This window comes from Trachurus trachurus (genome assembly GCF_905171665.1).
Source record: "Trachurus trachurus genome assembly, chromosome: 13".
Lineage (NCBI taxonomy): Eukaryota > Metazoa > Chordata > Actinopteri > Carangiformes > Carangidae > Trachurus > Trachurus trachurus.
Genome location: NC_139892.1, coordinates 707670 through 729497, shown reverse-complemented (window position 1 = coordinate 729497; position 21828 = coordinate 707670). Strand labels below are relative to the sequence as shown.

At 43.4% G+C, this 21828-nt stretch overlaps 1 protein-coding gene across 1 annotated transcript; it reads left to right on the top strand.

Annotated features, from left to right (window-relative positions):
- Positions 1–7278: 7278 nt before the first annotated feature.
- Positions 7279–16711, top strand: LOC310996043 (dehydrogenase/reductase SDR family member 13-like). The gene is made up of 5 exons (XM_083985316.1): positions 7279–7439; positions 9726–9844; positions 10031–10154; positions 13831–14157; positions 15994–16711. Exons 1-5 carry the CDS (start codon positions 7313–7315, stop codon positions 16251–16253), a joined length of 957 nt encoding a protein of 318 aa, XP_083841442.1. The 5' UTR covers positions 7279–7312; the 3' UTR covers positions 16254–16711.
- The last annotated feature ends 5117 nt before the right edge of the window (positions 16712–21828 follow it).

The window sequence follows — 21828 nt, the reverse complement described above, 5'->3', positions numbered from 1 at the left end:
CAGATGTCCTCGCCAACTATCGGCCTATATCCAACCTTCCTTACATCTCTAAGATCCTTGAGAAGATCGTCCTGGAGCAGCTACATGAACATCTGCACAGCAACGAGCTCTTTGAAGCTTTCCAATCTGGATTCAGAGAACACCATAGCACTGAAACAGCACTTGTCAAAGTCTCTAATGATCTTCTTATAGCTTCAGACAGAGGTCTCGTCTCTGTTCTTGTACTTTTGGACCTCAGTGCTGCATTCGACACCATCGACCACAGCATCCTGCTGCAGAGACTAGATCATGAAATAGGGATTAAAGGGCCCGCCCTGAAATGGTTTAAGTCATACTTATCTGACAGGTTTCAATTTGTTAATGTTAATAACGACCATTCAGAGTATAGCAGAGTTACGCATGGTGTACCGCAGGGTTCAGTCTTAGGGCCAATCCTCTTCATTCTTTACATGCTCCCATTAGGTGGCATCATCCGGAAGCATTCAATCAATTTTCACTGTTATGCGGATGATACGCAACTCTACTTGTCCATGGAGCCAGATGACAGAAGCCGGCTCATCAATCTGCAAGACTGTCTGAAAGACATTAGATCCTGGATGTCCTCTAACTTCTTGCTACTGAATTCAGATAAAACTGAGGTCATTGTGTTTGGACCTAAACATCTCAGGGACACTTTCTCTGATCAGATCGCTACTCTAGATGGCATCACCCTGACCCCGAGTACAACCGCGCGGAACCTTGGAGTCATTTTTGACCAGGACCTTTCCTTCAGCTCCCACATAAAACATGTGACTAGGACCGCCTTCTTCCATCTGCGCAGTATCACTAAGATTAGGAATATTCTCTCCCAGAGTGATGCTGAGAAACTAGTGCATGCATTTATCACTTCTAGGCTAGACTACTGCAACTCTCTCCTGTCAGGATGTCCGAAAAACTCTCTAAAGAGTCTCCAGCTAGTCCAGAATGCCGCAGCGAGAGTTTTGACAGGAGTTAGGAAGAGAGAGCACATCTCTCCCACCTTAGCTTCTCTCCACTGGCTTCCTGTAGGATTTAGAATAGACTTCAAAATCCTTCTGCTGACTTACAAGGCTCTTAATGATAAAGCTCCAACCTATCTGAAAGAACTAATCATTCCTTACTGTCCTACCAGAGCACTCCGCTCCCAGAACGCAGGTCTGTTAGTGACTCCCAGTATCTCTAAAAACAGACTGGGAGGTAGAGCCTTCAGTTACCGGGCTCCTTTACTGTGGAACCAGCTCTCTCCATGGGTCAAAGAGGCAGACACTCTAACTACATTTAAGTCTAGACTTAAGACCTTCCTCTATGACAGGGCTTTTAGTTAGGGCTGGTTCAGGTAGCTCTGAACCATTTTATAGCTACGCTGCTATAGGCTTAGACTGCTGGGGACACATCTGGTTACACAGAGCCCTCTCCTCTCCTCCTCTCCCCTCCTCTCCTCTCCTCTCCTCTCCTCTCCTCTCCTCTCCTCTCCTCTCCTCTCCTCTCCTCTCCTCTCCTCTCCCCTCCCCTCCCCTCCCCTCCTCTCCTCTCCTCTCCTCTCCTCAGTATATTTTTAAACTGTCATTTTCTGTTGTCATTTTCTGTTGTACTTTGTAGTTTGGCCTTGGTGTCTCGCACTCTCTCTCTGTGTTTCCGCAGATCCACCGGAGCTCCATCTCTCTGCACCAGCCGCCGCCTACATCGCCCCCCTCCCACCCCTTCCCCTGCCGTTAGACCGGCCTCCCCTCCCTTCCCATGGACCAGTCTGCCACCCAGTCCTCCCATCGAGCTGACCGGCTCTCCCTGCCCCCCCCCCTCCCCTCACTAGAGACTGCCCTCATCAACCCCTGCTAACATTTCCATATTCCGCACATTCTGTGACAAACTGTAAACTGTTTTCTTGTCTGTAACAACATCTATTGCACGTCTGTCCGTCCTGGGTGAGGGATCCCTCCTCTGTTGCTCACCCTGAGGTTTCTCCTGTTTTTCCCTGTTAAAAGGGTTTCCATGGAGTTTTTCCTCAGTCGATGTGAGGGTCTAAGGACAGAGGATGTTGTTACGATGCCATGTAAAGCCCTTTGAGACAAACTGTTTGTAAAAACGGGCTATACAAATAAAATTGCCTTGCCTTGCCTAACCCATCCACGTGTTGCAATTAGATAGGTGGATAGAAAAGCATGCGCAAAGTGGTGCAGAAAATAGCATCAGCTTTAGTCTTAAGATATTGCAGATGCTGCAGTGCGAAGTGCACACGGGTCCCGGAGGTTTTTTTTTTTTTTTTTTGCACATGATGACTCCGAGGGCAATTCTCTTGGAACTGAGCGCGACACGTCGGGGAGCCATCGCCTCCATTCAGGTGCTGACCACACTGTGAACAGGAAGCATTTTTATACTATAAATGTACAGATCATATGTGATGCGTAAATGCATCACATATTAACAAACATTGTGGCGAGGTGGCTGGTTCAGCGCACAATTCGTTCATTCAGCATAGCTGGGGACAGATTACAGCCTGGGACTGTATGCGCGCAAAGTAAATGTATTTGTTTAATTGTCCTATGTAACCCCCCGATGTCTGCCGAAATATCACGCTGTCAGTGACTTTCTTTTTGCTGGTTAAACTACACAGACTGTGTGAAGTACTTAATGTCAATAAACACATGCGTAAAGTTGGACATGTGTCTTTATCAGCCTCCCTGGTGCACTTCTGCATTTATTTACTACGCGATCTGTGTTTAAAAGAAGGCAAATAAAATTGTAAATCCATTTCACATAATTTAATTAGAGTACATTGTCTGCTTTCATCTGGGATGACAGCGGTCCTCCGCCTCACGTTCACCTTTATATCACACACACACTCTCCCACCCCCTTTGTGATGGTGCCGGAGGACGGCAAAAAAAAAAAGAAAAAAAAAGATGTTTACATGGCTCAACTTTATCGAGGAGCACCTTCAACTCAAATTTGGTTAAATTGCTGTTCCTCACTGTTTTTCATGGTGTTTTCTGACCGTAAAGAGAAGGGAATCTTTGGTGCAGGCCTTATTTACATTGATTTGCATATTTAAATGGGGGCGTGGACAGGGAGGAGATTACCACTTCGGCATGTGCGCTCAATTCCACGTTGATTGGGATGTACAAAGGAAAAGTGCTTGGATCCATGCGTACGCACACTTTGATACATCAGATTTTCTTTGTGCGTACGACAGTTTCTGGATTTTGGCGTACGCCATGTTTCAGTATGAAATCCACGCAAGTATTGATACATGAGGCCCCAGGTCTGAGGAAGTGTAAGTGTGTTTTTACTTTGATTCATGGAAACAAAGCAGCACATTCAACCATCTTCACACTGTCACATCACTGACCTCATGAGTCTTCATCAAACTGTCAATAACTGATCACATGATCAATAACTGCAGCTGTGTCTTGTTCTCTCCATCAGATTCCTGTCCACTCACTATCGACACAAACACAGTGAACACAAACATCAAACTGTCTGACAACAACAGGAAGGCAGCACGTGTGGTGGAGGAGGATCAGTCATATCCTGATCATCCAGACAGATTTGACTCTAAACCTCAGCTGCTGTGTTCAACTGGTCTGACTGGTCGCTGCTACTGGGAGGTCGAGTGGACAGGAGACGTTCTTATATCAGTGAGTTACAGAGGAATCAGCAGGAAAGGAAACAGTATAGACTGTGTGTTTGGACTGAACGATCAGTCCTGGGGCCCGTTGTTCGAAAGTAGAATAAAGATATCCAGGATAAGTGGAAAAGCCAGGTTGGACAAAGTCTCATAAATCCATCCTGGCTTAATTGGTTGTTGGAACGCCGAGCCAGGCTGAGGAGGGGCGGCTTTGTCAAGCCAGGTGTAACTTATTCTCTCGTCAGTAGACCACAGAGATTGATCACAGATTCACTGATGAGAGGACAGGTGTGGCCACTTTCCTCCAATCAACAGCGGATCTTGACGTAAGGTGACACACCTCTTAGAAAAAAAAAAAAAAAAGCACCGCTGCTGTCGTAAAGCTCAGAGAGAGTGCAGCGGACAACTGCGGACTGATTGAATGTGGAAGTAGCCTAATCCAAAATTATAATCACAATTTAAGTTCCTTTCACAAATTAACAGCTGTGCACTTTGCCTTAATGATGAGCAGTGGAAGTTGATACATTGCACTCATCTCTTATCATCTAAAGTAAAGTTCATACAGCACAAATACAAGTGACCAAAAGTGCAATAGGTGAAAATTAATTAAATATAAGAACATTATGCAGTCTGATGCTTCAATAAATTGCCGATAACAATGTTCAAATGAGGTGTATAAATTATTTGGAAGGTGCCTGCTCAAACAATTGTATTCTTGTTTTCTTCCCTCAACCAATATTCGGCCAATATACTGTATTTTGTAACATATTTTATAATAATAAAAATAAATCTATTGCTAATTTAGCTTTTTTTTTATTTTTTACTAGTGGTCATAGAAAATATCATAGATGGGTCACAGATATCGAAAATAGTTTGTATTGTCTCAAGAACAGTGTGCACAATTCTGTGCTACAGATTTCACAAACCGTCAGACATCTTTATGCCCTGCATTTGAAGAAGCAGGCAGCACTGGCTGATGCAATGATTCAGTGTGAGAAGCAAATGAATAGCCCTAATTATGAAAAAAAGAAAATAAAAAAAACCTAATAAATATTGTAAATGTTTCATGTTATTTGATTATTGTAAATGTATTTAGTTTGTTTAGAAATCAGGCCAATATGTAGGGTACATAAGAACATGGAATAACTGTATAAAACATTGATTTCTGATCAGAGTGACTGCTGACTTCACAGATAAAGACAACAGAATCAACTTAGCCTGGCTGTTAGCCTGGTCTGGAGCAGGCTAGCTGCAGAGAATAAATCACCATAGTAACTTGACCAGGATAAAGGTATCCAGCTTTCGAACAACCGAGTTGAGGCTAAATTCAGACAGGATAACCAACATATCCCGGCTTAATCCCTTATCTAGGTTTCGAACAACAGGCCCCTGGAGTCTAGTCTGCTTTGGTGATGATGGTCGTTACAGTGTCTATCACAATAACAGAATGACTCTTATCACCTCCTCCTCCTCCTCCTCCTCCTCCTCCTCCTCCTCCTCCTCCTCCTCCTCCTCCTCCACCTCCTCCTCTGTCTCTAACAGAGTAGCAGTGTATGTGGACTGTCCTGCTGGCTCTCTGTCCTTCTACAGAGTCTCCTCTGACTCACTGATCCACCTCTACACCTTCAACACCACCTTCACTCAACCTCTGTGTCCTGGGTTTGAACTCGATTCTGGTTCCTCAGTGAGTCTGTGTTGAGTGAACCAGAGTCTCCTCCTGTCACAGAAACCTTCTCACTGTTGAACAGACAGTTCAGTCTCTACATGTCTGTCTCTGTCTCTCACTCATGTTTTCACATTCATGGATTAAATCTGTAGATTTTTCAAACTCTTGTCAGTGATTATTGTAAACTTCTTCCTCTTCCTTTAAAGATGGAAGCGTCGATTATTACAGGACAAAAACCATGGTGACTTTTACTCAGCTGCTGATGAAGGACGAGGCCTAATATCACCAAGCTAAAAGTCTCTGAGCCGCCAGCATCACTGAGGAGAAAAACACATTTTAAACAAATTCACTGTTCATGTTCAACTTGTACAGGCTGTTTGTGAGCTGGTCACAGGTAAACACACACCACTGGAAACAAACATACTATAAGAGACTTTCATTTATCCCACTTTTTGGAAATTCACTTGTTGCAGCAGCAATAAACAACAAGCAAGAGTAAAAAAATGTAATATGAAAAGAGACACACTATGTTCACTCTTCATGGGCTACTAAAAATCATCTGATGAAAAAAAAAATACAATGTTTCTTCAGTTGCTGAAATATTGGACAGTATGGGGAACATAAGAATAAATGTACGATTTATGTATTCAACAGTGGTAACATACACAGAAATAAAAAAATAAATTTTAATACTGGATGAGGTAGTGGAGTGTTATCAAGACTTACGTGTCGGTGCTGATGAATGTCGATAAACTAAAACGTTGACCCAACAAACAGAGCTTTGATGTGAGTGGGAAGCAAGGTGTGATTTTGCAGTGAGGTAGTGAACAGAAAAATTGTGACTTGTGCAAAAGTGGCAGATTAACAGTGCAAAAAGTGTATGGACAGTAATGAAATGTTTTTTTGTATGTTTTTATTGAATCAATTAATCGATTTTGTATGTAATGTGCATTTTCATATAGAGCAGCACAAAAACCATACTGATCCTATCAGCAAATGATTTTTCCGTAACAATTTCTGTCACTGAGTTTATTGTTAAACTGAATGTATCTGTCCTGTAAATAATTGGATGTGAAATAATAAATAAAAAAAGTTTATAGGAACCATGTCTGTTTATTTGTCTACCTTATGGGTGGTCAGGTGATTTTTTACCCCTTGATCACGCACTCCCTCACTCTCTCCTTTTGTTTCCAGCAGTGTCACATTGCAAGTCCTTTTTTTTTATTGTTGCATTGATCCAGTTAGGCTTTTCTTGTCAACATTTCAACTATTAAATGGGAACAAGAATATAAGTTGTTTGTTATCAGAGCGCATCAAAAACAGTCTTCTAATCTGCACTCATGCAGATGAGTGAATACAGGACGGCCCTAACCCTAAAAAGAATCAGTAAATTCATTAATTAATAAACAAGCATTATGTTTACATATATGTCGAGTTCTATTTCTTTTTCTTTTTGATTCATTTATCAAATTTGGACAAAAATGGCACTCCATAGGTGTCCATCAATGTGCAACCTTTAATTTGAAGGCGAACAGTCCCCATTTCCGACTCCCCACTTCCTGGTTAGTTTCTCATTACAAGTTGGATAATGAAACAATGGACGTTTAATCTCACTGAGTTTTATTGTACACACTCATTCAGCGGAAAATGAAGCCGTAGAGCGCTTGTTTACTTTCTCTGATAGTGTAATGCATTACTTTGAGACGTTACTCTCTCTAAACCGTAGAGTGACGTCTCTTCATTAACCCCTGAAAGACCACCGGAAGTTACTTAAAGATGTCGGATTTGATTTCTGCTTTAAAGCTAAGTCTTTTAATGAGTGAAAATGACAAATTATCACATTCATTTATGCATAAATTTTGGCCTTTTGGCTCTTCAGATAACCTATAGGCTACTTTTTGTACTTCCATACAGCCACGTTAACTTTATTTTGAAAGTCCCAACCGGAAGAGCGCTCGCCGTGCCGTCGGCCGCCTTGACTGAGCAGCAGCGGTGCAGCGCCGTGATGTCGCTGCTGCTGTGTCTCGGAGCAGCAACAGTTTGCTTCTACGTGATAGTTTACTACGGTTTGTTCCGAGGAGCGAGATGTTCGAGTCCCGTGACGCTGGAGGGGAAGACGGCCATTGTTACAGGTAACGAGCCTCACCTGTCGGCTGCTGCTGGCGCGTTAAACAAACAGCCGTGACGTCGCTGTTTACTTCAAACACTGGTTGTTTTGTGTCGAATCTGATTTAAAAAGGGGTTTATTGTTAAAAACTAAACGTGTCTTTAGCGGCAAAGTGAAGCTACAGTTGGTTCAATGGCCGCTGGATCAATGTATCAAAATAAAGGTCAGGTGTTGAACTTAAACAGGTCCCAACTAACAGGAAAAAGAGTTTGCATCTTAAAATATCTAATCATAGTCAGATTTTTACCATAGCCTACCATACATATCATAGCCTTGACAACAATTTAACAAATTAAAGCTACTATTTAGGGAAAAAAACAGCATTTAAGGAAATATAGTGATGGTATCTACGGAAGCGCATTGCATTCACTTGATAAAATAAAATTTTGACACCTTATCTCGTAATTACGAGATCTTTTCTCGTAATTACGAGATCCTGATGTCGTAATTACGAGATCTTTTCTCGTAATTACGAGATCCTGATGTCGTAATTACGAGATCCTGATGTCGTAATTACGAGATCTTTTCTCGTAATTATGAGATCCTGATCTCGTAATTATGAGATAGAAAAAAAGGAATGTCTATAAGTGCGCTCTTGTCTCAATCAGAATCAATGGTCCATGGTAGTACAGTGGATAGAGCAGTTACCTCTCACACGGGAGACTGAGGATCGAATCCCATGGTGGGGCTTATCGTTTACATGATGTTTTTTAATTCGGAATTAATTATTCTGAATTAAATAGTTTGAAATTAAAATATCCTCCTTCGAGTTTACATGGAAATAATAATTCAGAATTGGGGTTAACATGGAAAACACATTAAATCGCCTTTATTTAATTCTGCTTAACGTCTGGGGGTCGGGAAGCGTTCTGATTGGACAGGGGGTACACGTGTTACGTGTTTACGTCTACCGGAAGAAAACAAACTCCATTCTCAGTGTGTGAAGTGAACTGAGCTGCAGCCGCGAGCCGCTCCGCTGCTCCTGAACCTGAAAGTTTCTCCTCTTAACTGCCAGGATGGCCTTCCCTGGGTGGGGAAGGCGAAGCTCACTGATCGCCTCCACCGCCTGGCCGCCCCCAGCGGCGGCGGTGCCGGGCTCACACACCCTCACTGCCAGGATCGCCTTCCCCGGGTGTGAGCCCGGCCGCCGCCGCTGCTCCGGCGGTGATCCTGGCAGTGAGCTTCCCCTTCCCCTCCGGAAGGAGCAGCAGCAGCAGCAGCAGCAGCAGCAGCAGCGGCCGGGCACCGGGGTCTGTGAAGCAGGTTCATGAAGCCTGGTTGTCCCGACATGACTCACTCACAACACTGCGGCTGTCACGTTATGTTGTGTGTGTTGTAGCCTACTTTTCGGCTACAAGACACACAACATAACGTTACAGTGTTGTGAGTTGAGTCATGTCGGGACAACCAGGCTTCATGAACCCGCTCCACAGACCCCGGTGCCCGGCCGCCACTAGAGCGGCGGCGGCGGCGGCCAGGCACCGGGGTCTTTGGTGTGTATGAACGGCACAATCGGTTACGTGGGCCGGTGTGTCCCCCGCTGTCTAATAATGTAGGCTACAGTGGCCTAATATACAAAACGAGAACGATGTGCTCCACCCAGGATGCGATCCTCGGTTTCTTGTACGGGTAGCAACTGCTCTAACCACTGCACCACCGTAGCATTCATCTATTAAGACAACAAGAGCGGATTTATAGACATTTCCTTTTTCTTTATCTCGTAATTACGAGAAAAGGATCTCATAATTACGACATCAGGATCTCATAATTACGAGAAAAGATCTCGTAATTACGAGATAAGGTGTCTAAATTTTATTTTATCAAGTGAATGCAATGCGCTTCCGTAGGTATCCTATAGGCCTATTTCATTTAAAAGAGAGAAAAGTGAAGGAGCCTGTCCAGGAAGTTTACCTTATAATTTATGTTACAGTAGGCCTATCTCTAGTTTGTGTATTTGTTATTACCTATAGACTAAAGAAACATCAAATAGTCAGTCAGCTGATTTGTAATTGTGAGTGTTGCCTACATCCTATTATTTTCCCTCTAAATCCTATTTGTGACTTGAGCTGCACCATGATGTGGATCGGTGCCTTGTCTCTCATATTTTACATTTTAATCCTTTGTGTATGTGTTGTCAACAAGAAATATTAAATACAAAGGGTTTTGATCGACAGTTAGGCTTCACTGAGTTCAATATGTTACAGGTTTGTTGAGTTTGACGTGTCTGAATCTTTTTTTCCCCCGTGCAAAGGAAGCAACAATGGCATCGGCAAAACCACGGCTCTGGATCTGGCAAAGAGAGGAGCCCGGGTGATCCTGGCCTGTCGAGACAAGGAGAGAGCTGAGGCCGCTGCTTTCGACATCCGCAGAGTGAGTACTGTACGCCACGAGGAAGACGCTGCGTCGTCGGCTGCTCATTGAGATCGCTGAGTCCACTTCACGTGTCAGTAGATGAACTAATCTGAAAACCGTGACCACAGAGCAGAGTGCAGATACACACCTGATATCAGCCTCACTTTTCTTCTTCTAACCAGAGTCCTTGTCGTTTATGTTCAGGAGAGCGGGAACAACCAGGTGATGTTCATGCAGCTGGATCTGGCGAGTCTGAAGTCCGTTCGCAGGTTTGCCGAAACCTTCTTGAAGACCGAGCCCAGACTGGATCTACTCGTCAACAACGCAGGTGAAGATTATGTAGAAATATGATGAAATAGTCCTTTACTTTGTATGGTCCATCCATGTTTTGTCTTAAAGCCCCAGTATGTAGGAATCCCCCCATCTAGCGGTGCGGTTGCATATCTGAACATATTCTTGATGTTGCAATCGGGCAGAAGTCAGACAGACAACAGACGCTGCATGTAACAGGATAAACAAGCGTCTATGTAAACAAGTGGTCCGCCAGCACAAGGCAAAACAATACAGGCGTGACAATATGTTGTCATGGTGATGTGGTATTGTTTTACCGTCTTTCTCTGGTGGAGTAAAATGCAGGCATGAAAATCACTCACCTTCCGGCGAAAAATTTTTTTTTTGGGGGGGGGGGGGGTGGGGGTCAAGTGGCAAGTGTTCGGGATTTGGAGGTATAGATTACGAGAGCCTTGAATTGAGAAGAGAAAAAAAGTATAAGAAGATGAAAACACCCACAAGTGCGAGAGCACCTGATTGGGTTGTGAATTGTATGTGCAGTCCAGAGCGGCGGCAGCGGTGACGCAGCTGCGTGAAGTCGCCACATTGTAATTTGAGCCGTTACAGCGCCTGCGTTTGCACCAGCGCGCTAGAGAGAGGCGGGCCGCCACAGACTCGTTAATTAATGCAAGTTGGTTGATAAGTTTCGTTTTTACCACCACTAACATGCATGCACGCTTCTCTCTCTCTCTCTCTGTGAGTGAGTGAGTGAACACAGCGAAGGAGCGCTATGCGGAGATGAATTAACGGAACGATATTGCGTTGATGGAAAAAAAAAAAAAAGCAAAGTCAATTTGTGGCTTCTGTGGCGCTGCACCACATTGGTCTACTTATGGGAAACAATAGGTGTGTGTTTGCGTAAAATGAACGTTTGTGTTTCATTCTATAAACTACTGATAACAATTTCCCCCAAAAATTACAACTGGTCGCAGTGTAGATGCAGTGTTTTCAGACCTCAAATAATGCAAAGAAAACAAGTTGATATTCATTTTTAAACAGACCACTAATGTTTTAATTTAGGAAGAGTTCATATTAATATTGATGGAAATTTCAATTTTAATCCTGCAGCAGCAGTGATTTATTATTTACTGATGCATAATAGTTCTAAGATTTTCTATTAAAAAACAGTCAATAATGACATTTTTTGTGTTCTCTTTGTATTTGGAAAAGTATCAAAAAACATGTTGGTACCAATACCAGTACCAACATGTTGGTATCGTGACAACACTAATAACGTTATATAGCATAATGTGACCATACTTTATCATACACTCATACTATCTTGTAGTTCTGCTTGAATTTCTTCTCAAAATGCATCAGATTGATGCTTTCAAATATGAAATATTCAAATAAGGGGGAGCTTACCCCCGGACCCCCCTAGAGGGGTCGTATCCTTCTCACCTTTTTCACTCATGACCCGTTTTCATGTCTGAAAATGACATCCGGTTGTTTTGCCGACGGCCGTCTGCCTGACTGCACCTGAATGCAACACCAGTGCCTCCGTCCTTCCTCACAGTGGCGCCGCCAGCCGGAATCCTGTACGCACTGTGCGTACAATTTTTTTCATAGGTGAAAAAAAAAGAAGCAATTTTGTTTATTTTGAGGGGGTGTGATAAAGACGCTTGTTGATTGTAACAGGCTAAACGTGCTGAGTTCATTGATTGTTAAACAAATCACTGGAAGCCTAACGTAAAAGCCAGTGATTGTCGTCATGTCATCTGTCTCTTTTTGATTTCTGGCGCCTATTTACACTACCGCTATGTGATGATTACGCCCGGTCCAGTATAGAAATGTCAAAAAGACGGTTGAGCCTTTTCCAGGCATTTGGAAAAAAAAAGAGATCCAAACCCACGATCACAAACACGCAGCAGAGCAGCGATAATGAAGGTCTCTCCTCTCTAGCTGCAAACTCACTCGTCTGCACCGCGATTATGGACTCATATGCGCCGATTCCAGGTTGAGCAGCCACTGGGGGGGCACGCCACCAGTTGCGCATTTCTCCGTGCTGCGCCTCGGCTGTGTGTCTGTGGGTATGTGTAGCCCGTATGTGTGTGTAGCCTGTGTGAATGTGTGTGTGTTCATCTCTCACGCGCTCTGTTAAGATGAATAAACACAAACCGCTGCAGAGCGCGAGCCTGGCACAGAGGTGCGCGCTCTGGCGCATCTGGCACCGAAAGGAAACTGGCTCCGCTCCGCGGCTATTTTGCGTCCGACGTCTATGTTAAGCACACGTTATTGATATTGTAGCGTCCGAGCCGACGTACAACAACATAACACAAACTTATCTGACAGCTCTCACTTCTTCCTCTGCTCCTCCTCACTCTCTCACACACACACACACACACACACACACACACACACACACACACACACACACACACACACACACACACACACACACACACACACACACACACACACACACACACACACAGGTCTTCCTCACACTCACCCCGGCCCCTCAGTTTCTCATCCAACCATACGCTACCTGCCCGTACCACCCGATGCAACATGGCCGCCTCGGTTCGGTGCGTCGCCCACTTATGTATTTGTAACGACTTGTAACAACTCATTCTAAGGTACCAGAAAGCTTTCATTTGTATGCAGCTGTGATTCCACTTCAGTGAAACATGTATAAAGAAATATTTGATTTTTGATAATAAAAAGCCAAATAAGTTACACACTGGGGCTTTAATTTCATGAAACAAAGTCAGAGCATTGTGGTGGAAAAGGGAACCTGGTTTATTCTAGACCACAAACATGTGACATGGATCTATATTATATAGAATTGCTCCAAAATGACGTTCAAATATTCTCTCTAAAAAGAACACACAGGTTTGAACCATTCGAATATCTATATTTGCACATTATGTCAATAACAGGAGGACAAACTAATACAACGAGACGTAACCACTGGTATGGGTATTTTTATTTCAGTTTTAACATGTATTTGAAAACTTACCTACACATTTCAAAATAAGTAAATGAACTAATATCCTATACCGTAAAACTTTTAAGACCGTAGACCGTAACGCAATCGAGGCTCCGCATTTTTGCCGTGACCAAAATCCGAAGTATTTCCAAATGGGGCTTTTTAGGTTGGAGTCCAAACCGCTCTCTCTGCTCTGAACTTTCTGACATTTAGTTTTTCTCTCTGCCATCTGCTTCTGCCATTGTTTTTGTCGCGTCTCACTTTCAGCAGTAAGTGACGCTGTGCAAGTGCAACTCCTGTGACCTGTCACTGCAGTGCGCCCACTCTCAAAGCAGCCGCTGATGTGTTTTTTCCCAATTCAAATTCAAATTCAAATTTAGAATAATCGTTGACAGCCCTAGCGACGGTACCATCACTAACACCTGAGTCGTTGGGTACAACAAAAATCAAACTACAGAAACATCGTCATTGAGTGCGGCTGTAGTGGTAAACTATGAATCTACGCAGGAATTAAGCTCCTACAATAGAAGTGTTTATATGTATGGAAAAATCCAGAGAAGACGAAGACGAGTTGAATGTGCACCTGGTTGCAGCAAGAAAAAGATGGGATCCCAATTTTTGCAAAGAGAGCCTGAGGTAAGTTGTTTTGAATCTACATAACTGTATGTTGTTTGAGGCTTCACAGTGTGACGTCATTTCTCACACAGTGTACACAGTCTGTAATACACTCTCTGTATTTCAGGTGTGATGGGTCCAGGGCGGACGGCGGACGGCTTCGGCGCGGCGTTGGGGGTGAACCACCTGGGTCACTTCCTGCTCACCAACCTCCTCCTGCAGCGGCTGCAGCGCTGCGGGCCCAGCCGCGTCGTCACCGTGGCCGCGCTGCTGCACCGCTTCGGTAACGTCCACTTCCCTCTGCTGGCCTCCGAGAAAGATTTGGTGTCGGGTCGGTCCGGCTGGCACGACCTCCAGGCCTACTGCAGCAGCAAGCTGTGTAATGTGCTCTTCACCAGGGAGCTGGCCAACCGGCTGGAGGGCAGCAGAGTCACCTGCTACAGTCTGCACCCAGGTCAGTGGACAACACATGGTTTAAAACTAGAGTTTTTAAAGCTCCATATAAAGGTAGATGTTTGTGTTAAAGGACAATTCCAGGCGAATTCAACTAGGGGCTGTATTTTCATATCATTTTAGGTCTAAAAGAATGAATCTGAAGATTTTCAGTTTAATCGCTCCTGTTTTGCGGTAGTTGTGTCTGTCCCCGCGTCGCCACGGCAGCAATGAATGGGAGCGGATGTAAGTTCCGCTGTTCAGGCTGTTTCCATCCCTCAAAGCCGCAATTTTTTTCCACAGACAGCGTCAGATGGTGACTCAAACATGCACCGAGAAGTTTATTTACTTCAAGCAAGCCGGCATGTTTGTAAAACTAGATCTAATTCAAAGTCTCCCGGAGTCTCTCGCGCGAGCCCGAAGTTGCAGTGCTGGTGTATTCAGGCGCAGTGGGAGCTACCGCGTGTGTCATAAACACAGGAATATCAACTCTTGACTTGCTTCAAGTGTACATTTTTTTCCACAGACAGCGTCAGGTGGCTACTCAAACATGCGCCGAGAAGTTTTTTTTACTTGAAGCAAGTCAAGAGTTGATATTCCTGTGTTTATGACACAAACGGTAGCTTTTCCCACTGCACCTGAATACACCGCGCACTGCAACTGGGTCTCGCGCGAGACTCCGGGAGACTTTGAATTAGATCTAGTTTTACAAACATGCCGGCTTGCTTGAAGTAAATAAACTTCTCGGTGCATGTTTGAGTCGCCATCTGACGCTGTCTGTGGGAAAAAATTGCGGCTTTGAGGGCTGTAAACAGCCTAAACAGCGGAACTTACATCCACTCCCATTCATTGCTGCCGTGGGGATGCGGGGACAGATGCAACTACCGTAAAACAGGAGCAATTAAACTGAAAATCTTCAGATTCATTCTTTTAGACCTAAAATGATATGAAAATACACCCCAGAGTTGAATTCGCCTGGAATTGTCCTTTAAAGCTCCATACAGTATAAAGGTAGATGTTTGTGTTAAAGCTCCATACAGTATAAAGGTAGATGTTTGTATTAAAGCTCCATACAGTATAAAGGTAGATGTTTGTGTTAAAGCTCCATACAGTATAAAGGTAGATGTCCATGTGTAGTGTGATTATAAAGCAGCTCTAGGTTCTATATTAATACTGTGAAAGTATCAAAGCCTCAGTCCACAGAGAAATGCACACAGCCTGTATTCAGAAACTGAGCCTTAAAACCAGCCGTCAGGACTTCCTGTCACTTTGTGATGTCACAAAAAAGCCCCGCCCCCTCACCACCTGGACCCACCATCCAACAACAACTTTGCAGGATTTGGTTTTATTCTCAAATCTGCCCTATTTTTATTGGATCACTTTAGAAAACAGTCAGCCAATCAGAAGAGAGGCTCAGAGCCTCTTCCTCTCTTTTTTTTTTGGCGTTGTTTTATTTGATAGCACAGTGAGATAGACAGGAAAGGGGGAGGCAGAGAGAGGGGGAATGACATGCAGGAAAGGTCTGCCCGACGCGGGATTCGAACCGGGGACGCCTGCGTTGAGGACTGTAGCCTCTACATGGGGCGGCCGCCTTAACTACTGCGCCACACACCGCCCCCTCTTCCTCTCTTCTGATTGGCTGACACTGACCTGTTACTAGAGCTCCAGAGAGAAGCTGAGAGAGGAGATGCAAACTACACCTAGATGGTTTTTAGTTCCTAAAACTATAAATATATCTTCTTACGGATCAAAACATCAAATTAAATTGGAGAAGAGGAACATTTACAGCCTTTAACAGCAGAGTGACTGTAGTTTGACTGAGCAGCTCATTAAAGCTCCTCATCTCTGCTCTTCCCAGGCGTCGTCTCCACAGCCCTGTGTGGCAGTCTGAGCCGGTGGCTGCAGCTCCTCCTGATGCCCTTGGCCAAGCTCTTCTTCATGGACCCGGAGGCGGGGTCTCAGACCAGCCTGCACTGCGCTCTGCAGGAGGGCATCGAGCCGCTGAGCGGACGCTACTTCTCTAACTGCGCTCTGCAGCAGGTGGCAGCGAAGGGACGAGACGACGCCCTGGCTAAGAAGCTGTGGGAGGTGAGCGAGAGGTTGACCGGGTTATCGTGACAGACTCTAGAGTCCCGATCCAGGAGCTGCAGAGGCCGGATCCACACCACACAGCTCTGCTGGGTTTCTGTATTCATGTCGGTCTGTGGCTACTTTAACACTTGTGCCTACTGACACCATGATTGTGGTCAAACCAAGTTTTCTTACTGCACTGTATCGAGCAGCGTTCTTCTTGATGACTGACTGGTTTAAAAAACAGATGAATGGTTCATGTAACAGTCTGCAGCTGGTCCAGATGTTCACCCAGGTCAGGATGAAGCCACCAGTCTGAGCTCAGACATGTCGGCTCAGTCGTTAAAGCCCTGTGTGTGTGTTTTTTATCATCATTATAACCCCTCTCTTGTGAACTTTGATTGAACTAAATTAAAAGGAAGTTAACAAAAACACTGGGTGATTTCCTGTCCCTCAATTTTGAGTTTTATCAAAGGTACAAAATGATGTTTCAAAGTTGAAATCCACTCAAGATCTCAGCAAAGATTTTACATATACAACATGCCAAGGTGCTGGTCACTGCTGAAACTGTTTAATAACACAAGAAAACATGTTAGAGGGAGTGGTGGATGTGCACACAGTTAAAATAAGAACCCACTTATCATTCTGGTATGTTTATTTTGGATATCAGAATGTATGAAGATTAATTAAGATTTTATTCAACTAAATTTTGTTCTTGAATCTTTGACATGTTAAAACCCTGTGCAGAGATGAGGGTGTGGGTGTTTATTAAATATTAAATGCTAAATGTCAAAAGTTAAAGTTCTTTTATTTGTTTCCCATGGGAGAGAATTTGCTTGCCTAAAAAGGGAACTGCTGCATGGACAAGAAACAATGGAAGACCACAGAAATCTAAGAATCACAGTGGGATTGTACAAAAGATAAAACATCAAGACAGTAAAAAGACAATAGAAACACCTGAGACAGTAAAACATTGAGACAATAAGAAACAGTGTAAACTTACGGTAACCAAAATGGGCTGTGCAAAAATTAGCCATACATTCATTCATACAAAAGCAGACTTTTTTTTTTACACAGTAGTCAAAGGATAATAATTTCCTCCTGGAAATAGTCCGATGCTGAACATTTGTGACAACAAAAAAGAAGATGCAACACACAAGAAGGAAAAAGTCAAACCAAATTCTGTTTAGAAAGCAAATATTCTGAGCATCCTATAAATGTTGTACTGCAATGCACTTGAAAAGACAAACAGCAAATATGTATAATGAATATTACAGCAGTGGAAAAAAGTGCAATAAAACTGTCTCGGCTACAATCACTGAGTATGTTAGACGTTTCTATTATAAGTTTGTGTAAAAAGAAAAAGTCACAAATCTTGTATCATTTGCTATTTTTATGTTGTCAGTTCAAGAATATGAAAAATAAATATATTTGATGTTTTTCTATACAAAAGGAATAAAATGGAAAACCAGGAATATCACATCTCATAGTGGATTAGGACAATTTATGTTGTTGTTGTACTGTTTGAATTTGCAGGAACCAACCATTGATATGATGGCAGCACATTCAGAACAGATTATAATGCTGTTCAGTCAAATTATGTATAAACTCTAACGACATTGATTGTGACACAAAAAAGGGGAACAGTGTTAAGTACTAAAACATCTAAAATGACTTATTTGTAAAAAAAAAAAAAAAAAAAATATTCAATTTATTTAATCACCAGTATCTGTTTATGGTTTACTAATATTTACAGTCAATGGCACCCCCCCAAAAAAACAATTTTTACCACTTAATTTTAACCCTCCAGTTGTCCTCCTGGGTCAAGTAAGGACGAAAGGAAGGAAGGAGGAAGGGAAAAAGGGAGGAAAGATAGAAAGAGGGAAGGAAGGAAGGAAGGGGAAAAGGAAGGAAAGAAAGATGGAGGGAGGGAACAGATTTGTTCAAGGAAGGAAGAAGGGGAAAGAAGGGAGGAAAGAAGGGGAAAAGGAAGGAAAGAAAGATGGAGGGAGGGAACAGATTTGTTCAAGGAAGGAAGAAGGGGGAAAGAAGGAAGGGGAAAAGGATGGAAAGAAAGATGGAGGGAGGGAACAGATTCATTCAAGGAAGGGAGGTAAAAAAGGATTGTGGAAAGAAGGAAGGGAAAAAGGAAAGAAAGATGGAGGGAGGGAGGGAACAGATTTGTTCAAGGAAGAAAGAAGAAGGAAGGACAACGGGGGAAAGAAGGGAGGAAAGAAGGAAGGGAAAAAGAATGAAAAGAAAGATGGATGGAGGGAACAGATTGTTCAAGGAAGGAAGAAGGAAGGGAGGGAAAAAGGATTGTGGAAAGAAGGAAGGGAAAGGGGAAGGAAAGAATGATGGAGGGAGGGAACAGATCAGGTCAATTGGATCAAAAGAGGCAGGAAGAAGTAAGGACAAAGGGAAGGAACGAAGGGAGGAAGGAAAGGAAAAAAGATTGTGGAAGGAAGGGAGAAAAGAAGGAAAGAAGGAAGAATGGAGGAAAGGAACAGATTGGGTCAATTTGACCCAGAAGGACAACAGGAGGGTTAAATCCATTTTCCTCCCGGTAAGAAGTCATTCTGGACAGTCAATACCCGGTTTGGCCACAGGGTGGCAGTAGCGTAGCGCGGCTCTAACAGGGTCTCGTCCTACCGTTCCTTGGCTGTTGTTGCTTGGAGCAAGGTTGTTGAGGACCTTAACCCAGCAGACCTATGGATTCTGTTCATTATGAGCACTGATTATTAACACAGGTAGGCATGAAAGCCGGGTCAGTTGAGTGTGTTAAGAGAGGTGCTCTTGTAATTACTCAGTAGGACATTCTTCTGCGCAGGCTTCTCCTTTAACCTCAGTGTTGGTGGGGAGAAACACACTTCCACAATCGATTGCTATCTCCTCCTGCCTTCAACTATCCCTCTGTCCCCTTGTCCCCCCCCCCCCCCCCCCCCCCCGCCTCCCTCTCTCTTTCTGCTTTCTCTGCTGCATGTTGAAAGGACCTGTGGTAAACTTGAATCCTCCTTGAGTCGCAGCTTTAATGACAACCTTTTCTCGATCGCTGCACCGAGCCTCCTTTTGTTCCAGCAAACAGTTACAGCCAAGAGGTCGGCAAGTTCAGTATCAACCCAAACAAGAATACCAAATTAAACGCTGTGTGGTGTTTCTGGGAAGTAAGATCTATGCCTGGACTACCTTGGAAAAACGACAGTGACGGACAGAAGACATACTTTCTGCAGAGTTGTTGCTATTACGTTTTTTTAAATCGTGGTTTATCTGTGTGGCAAACTTCTTTCCAATAGAAAACAAAGATACTATGAAGCCTGAGAAAGACAATTGAGGTGGATGAACCATGGAGGGTCTATTGTTATACAAGTTGTTAACTGTTTAACATTAACATTGCAGCAAATTGACAGTAAGAGAACTTGGCCCTTCTGTCCGCATGTCCTCCTTGTTCCTTTGTGGGAATAATCTTCTTCCGTTGTTGTCTGTCTTTGGTGTTGTTCAGCCTTCCCCAAACTCTTAGGGTCATTGTGGCTACTTAGACCATCACAGTCCTTTTCTAGGTCATTCAGAGCCTTCCAGGTTTGGATGTGATTTGTAGCTTCCTTTCAAAGCACCTGACCCCTGAGCCTGGCCCAAGGTTTTCTCTCTGAGTCTTTACCTGTTTTCTTGCCAAACGTGTTGAGTTTACTGGCTGTCTCTTGTATGTCGTGGTGGTAGTCGGAGAGGATGGCTTGGTCAAGTCCAGGTTTTCAGAATAAATGCCTCTGGATTTGTCTGCTGTGGTCCAAGGCATGATCCAATTGACGGATGGGAGCAAACTCCTCTCTCTTCAGACTGAATGGGGAAACACTTGGAAAGGGTTTTACCCAAACCTACATTCAAAGTGTTGATGGAAAGACTTAGATAATCGGTCTGAACCTTAGTGCTTCTCATTTTCTAAAGTGATGAAAGAAATCCGTCTGTATGTGTTTTATATTCAACTTTTTGCATTAGCATCAATCTGTGAGTTGTAAGTTATAAAAGGTAAACAACTATAGAGTTTTATTCATGAATAACCTGCCTGGAAGTTTTGAGGAAATCAAATTAAGTGTTGTAATTTTATGCCAACGTGGAGATCCAAATGCTGTTTCAGAATCTTCTCCGTGTTAACCAGGAATAACATTCTGGCAAACAAGAACTAAATCCTTCACTAATCAGTCAAATCTAATACACTGATCCCTAAAGATACTGAAGTCAGACTTTAAAAAAACTCAGTTGAATAGATTGTAGTTGCTAAAACCTCCAGATAAGTCATGACCTCGGTATAGCCGAAGGGTTGTCAGCAAACTAAATGTGCACCTTGCAGCCACAATTGTTCAAATAATATCAGAGAAACAGTAGAAGCTGCAATTAAAAAAAAGTGCTTCGGCCTCATCTCATGAAGGATCATTAGACGAGAAAGCCGAGTAGTTTCAGGCCAAAGGTCCGCGGCTCAGGAGACTGCACTTCTCCTCCGTGATCTATAGTCCATAGATGTTCTGTCAGTCCTGCTCCACTCTCTTGTTTGAGAAGCAGCTTGTTGATGACTCGTGTGGTGTGTTTGCTTTGGGCAGACTTCACAGCACTGCAGTACTTAGTGACTGGATTAGTGCATCAATTAACAGCTATTGGATGCATAGAGCCACGCTGATTGATTTAGATGCTGTGGGAGCCATGTGCAGGTTGTTTGCATGGGCACAACATCAACACATCCGAGTGAAACAGAGAGGTATTCCGCTTCTTCATTGTCACTTTACAGGGTTAGGTTTAGGGAAAGGGTTAGGGTTAGGGTTACCCTTAATAATAACTTTTTCTAGGTTTCGACACAGTTGTCGGACTTCCACTGCTAAACTAATTTAACCTGGTTTAGTTTATTGTGCAGACACAAACAAGACTTATAATCAGAGCAAATGAGCAGCTAGCGTTTTTATCTGTGGCTTCTATCTATCAAAATGCAACAACTGGCAAGTGCAGGAAAATATAAATACACAACTCTTTCATACTGGTACGTTTGTTTGGATATAAACCAGGTCTTCACTATTTTAGTTCTGCCTCCACCAAATAGTCACATGCTCTCACTCTGTAGTGCCATATGACAAAAGTCTTCTCACCTCTAATCTGCTTGTTACCAAACTATCTGTCAGCTGTTTGAATGAAAGAATCACAACCTCGAATAGTTTCACAAACTCTCTCATGTTAGCTCATGTTTTCTCCTCTGGATTGGATTTACTGTAGCTTCAGATTGTACAACTTTAGTCCTGTTTGTGCTGAACTGACACCCGAACACTACAGAATACCAAGGAGAGCACTGTGAGGCCTTCAGGGACTTCCAGGATTAGTGCACGTACCAGCGTCAAGCCCAGTGCTTGTGGATGCTGCTCCTGCTGGCAATATGCTGCTGCAGTCTGGTTGATAGTTACACAACCATCAGCGCCTGTTAGGGTTACAGTAGGTCACATTTGGATTTATCTCTACCATATACTGCACAGTTGAGTAAAGTACGTTTTTTAATTTTACTATTGGAATATGTTGTGTTGCACTTTGGTGGTAAAGAACTAGCATCAATGTTTCTTCTTTTAACAGATAAAATGCAAAATAGAAACAGGTG

Excerpts from the sequence above, each read along its gene's own strand:
- LOC310996043 (XM_083985316.1), top strand. The coding sequence starts at position 7,313 with ATGTCGCTGCTGCTGTGTCTCGGAGCAGCAACAGTTTGCTTCTACGTG. Across the intron at positions 10,155-13,830 it reads TCTACTCGTCAACAACGCAG|GTGTGATGGGTCCAGGGCGG; the intron begins GTGAAGATTATG and ends TCTGTATTTCAG. Across the intron at positions 14,158-15,993 it reads CTGCTACAGTCTGCACCCAG|GCGTCGTCTCCACAGCCCTG; the intron begins GTCAGTGGACAA and ends TGCTCTTCCCAG.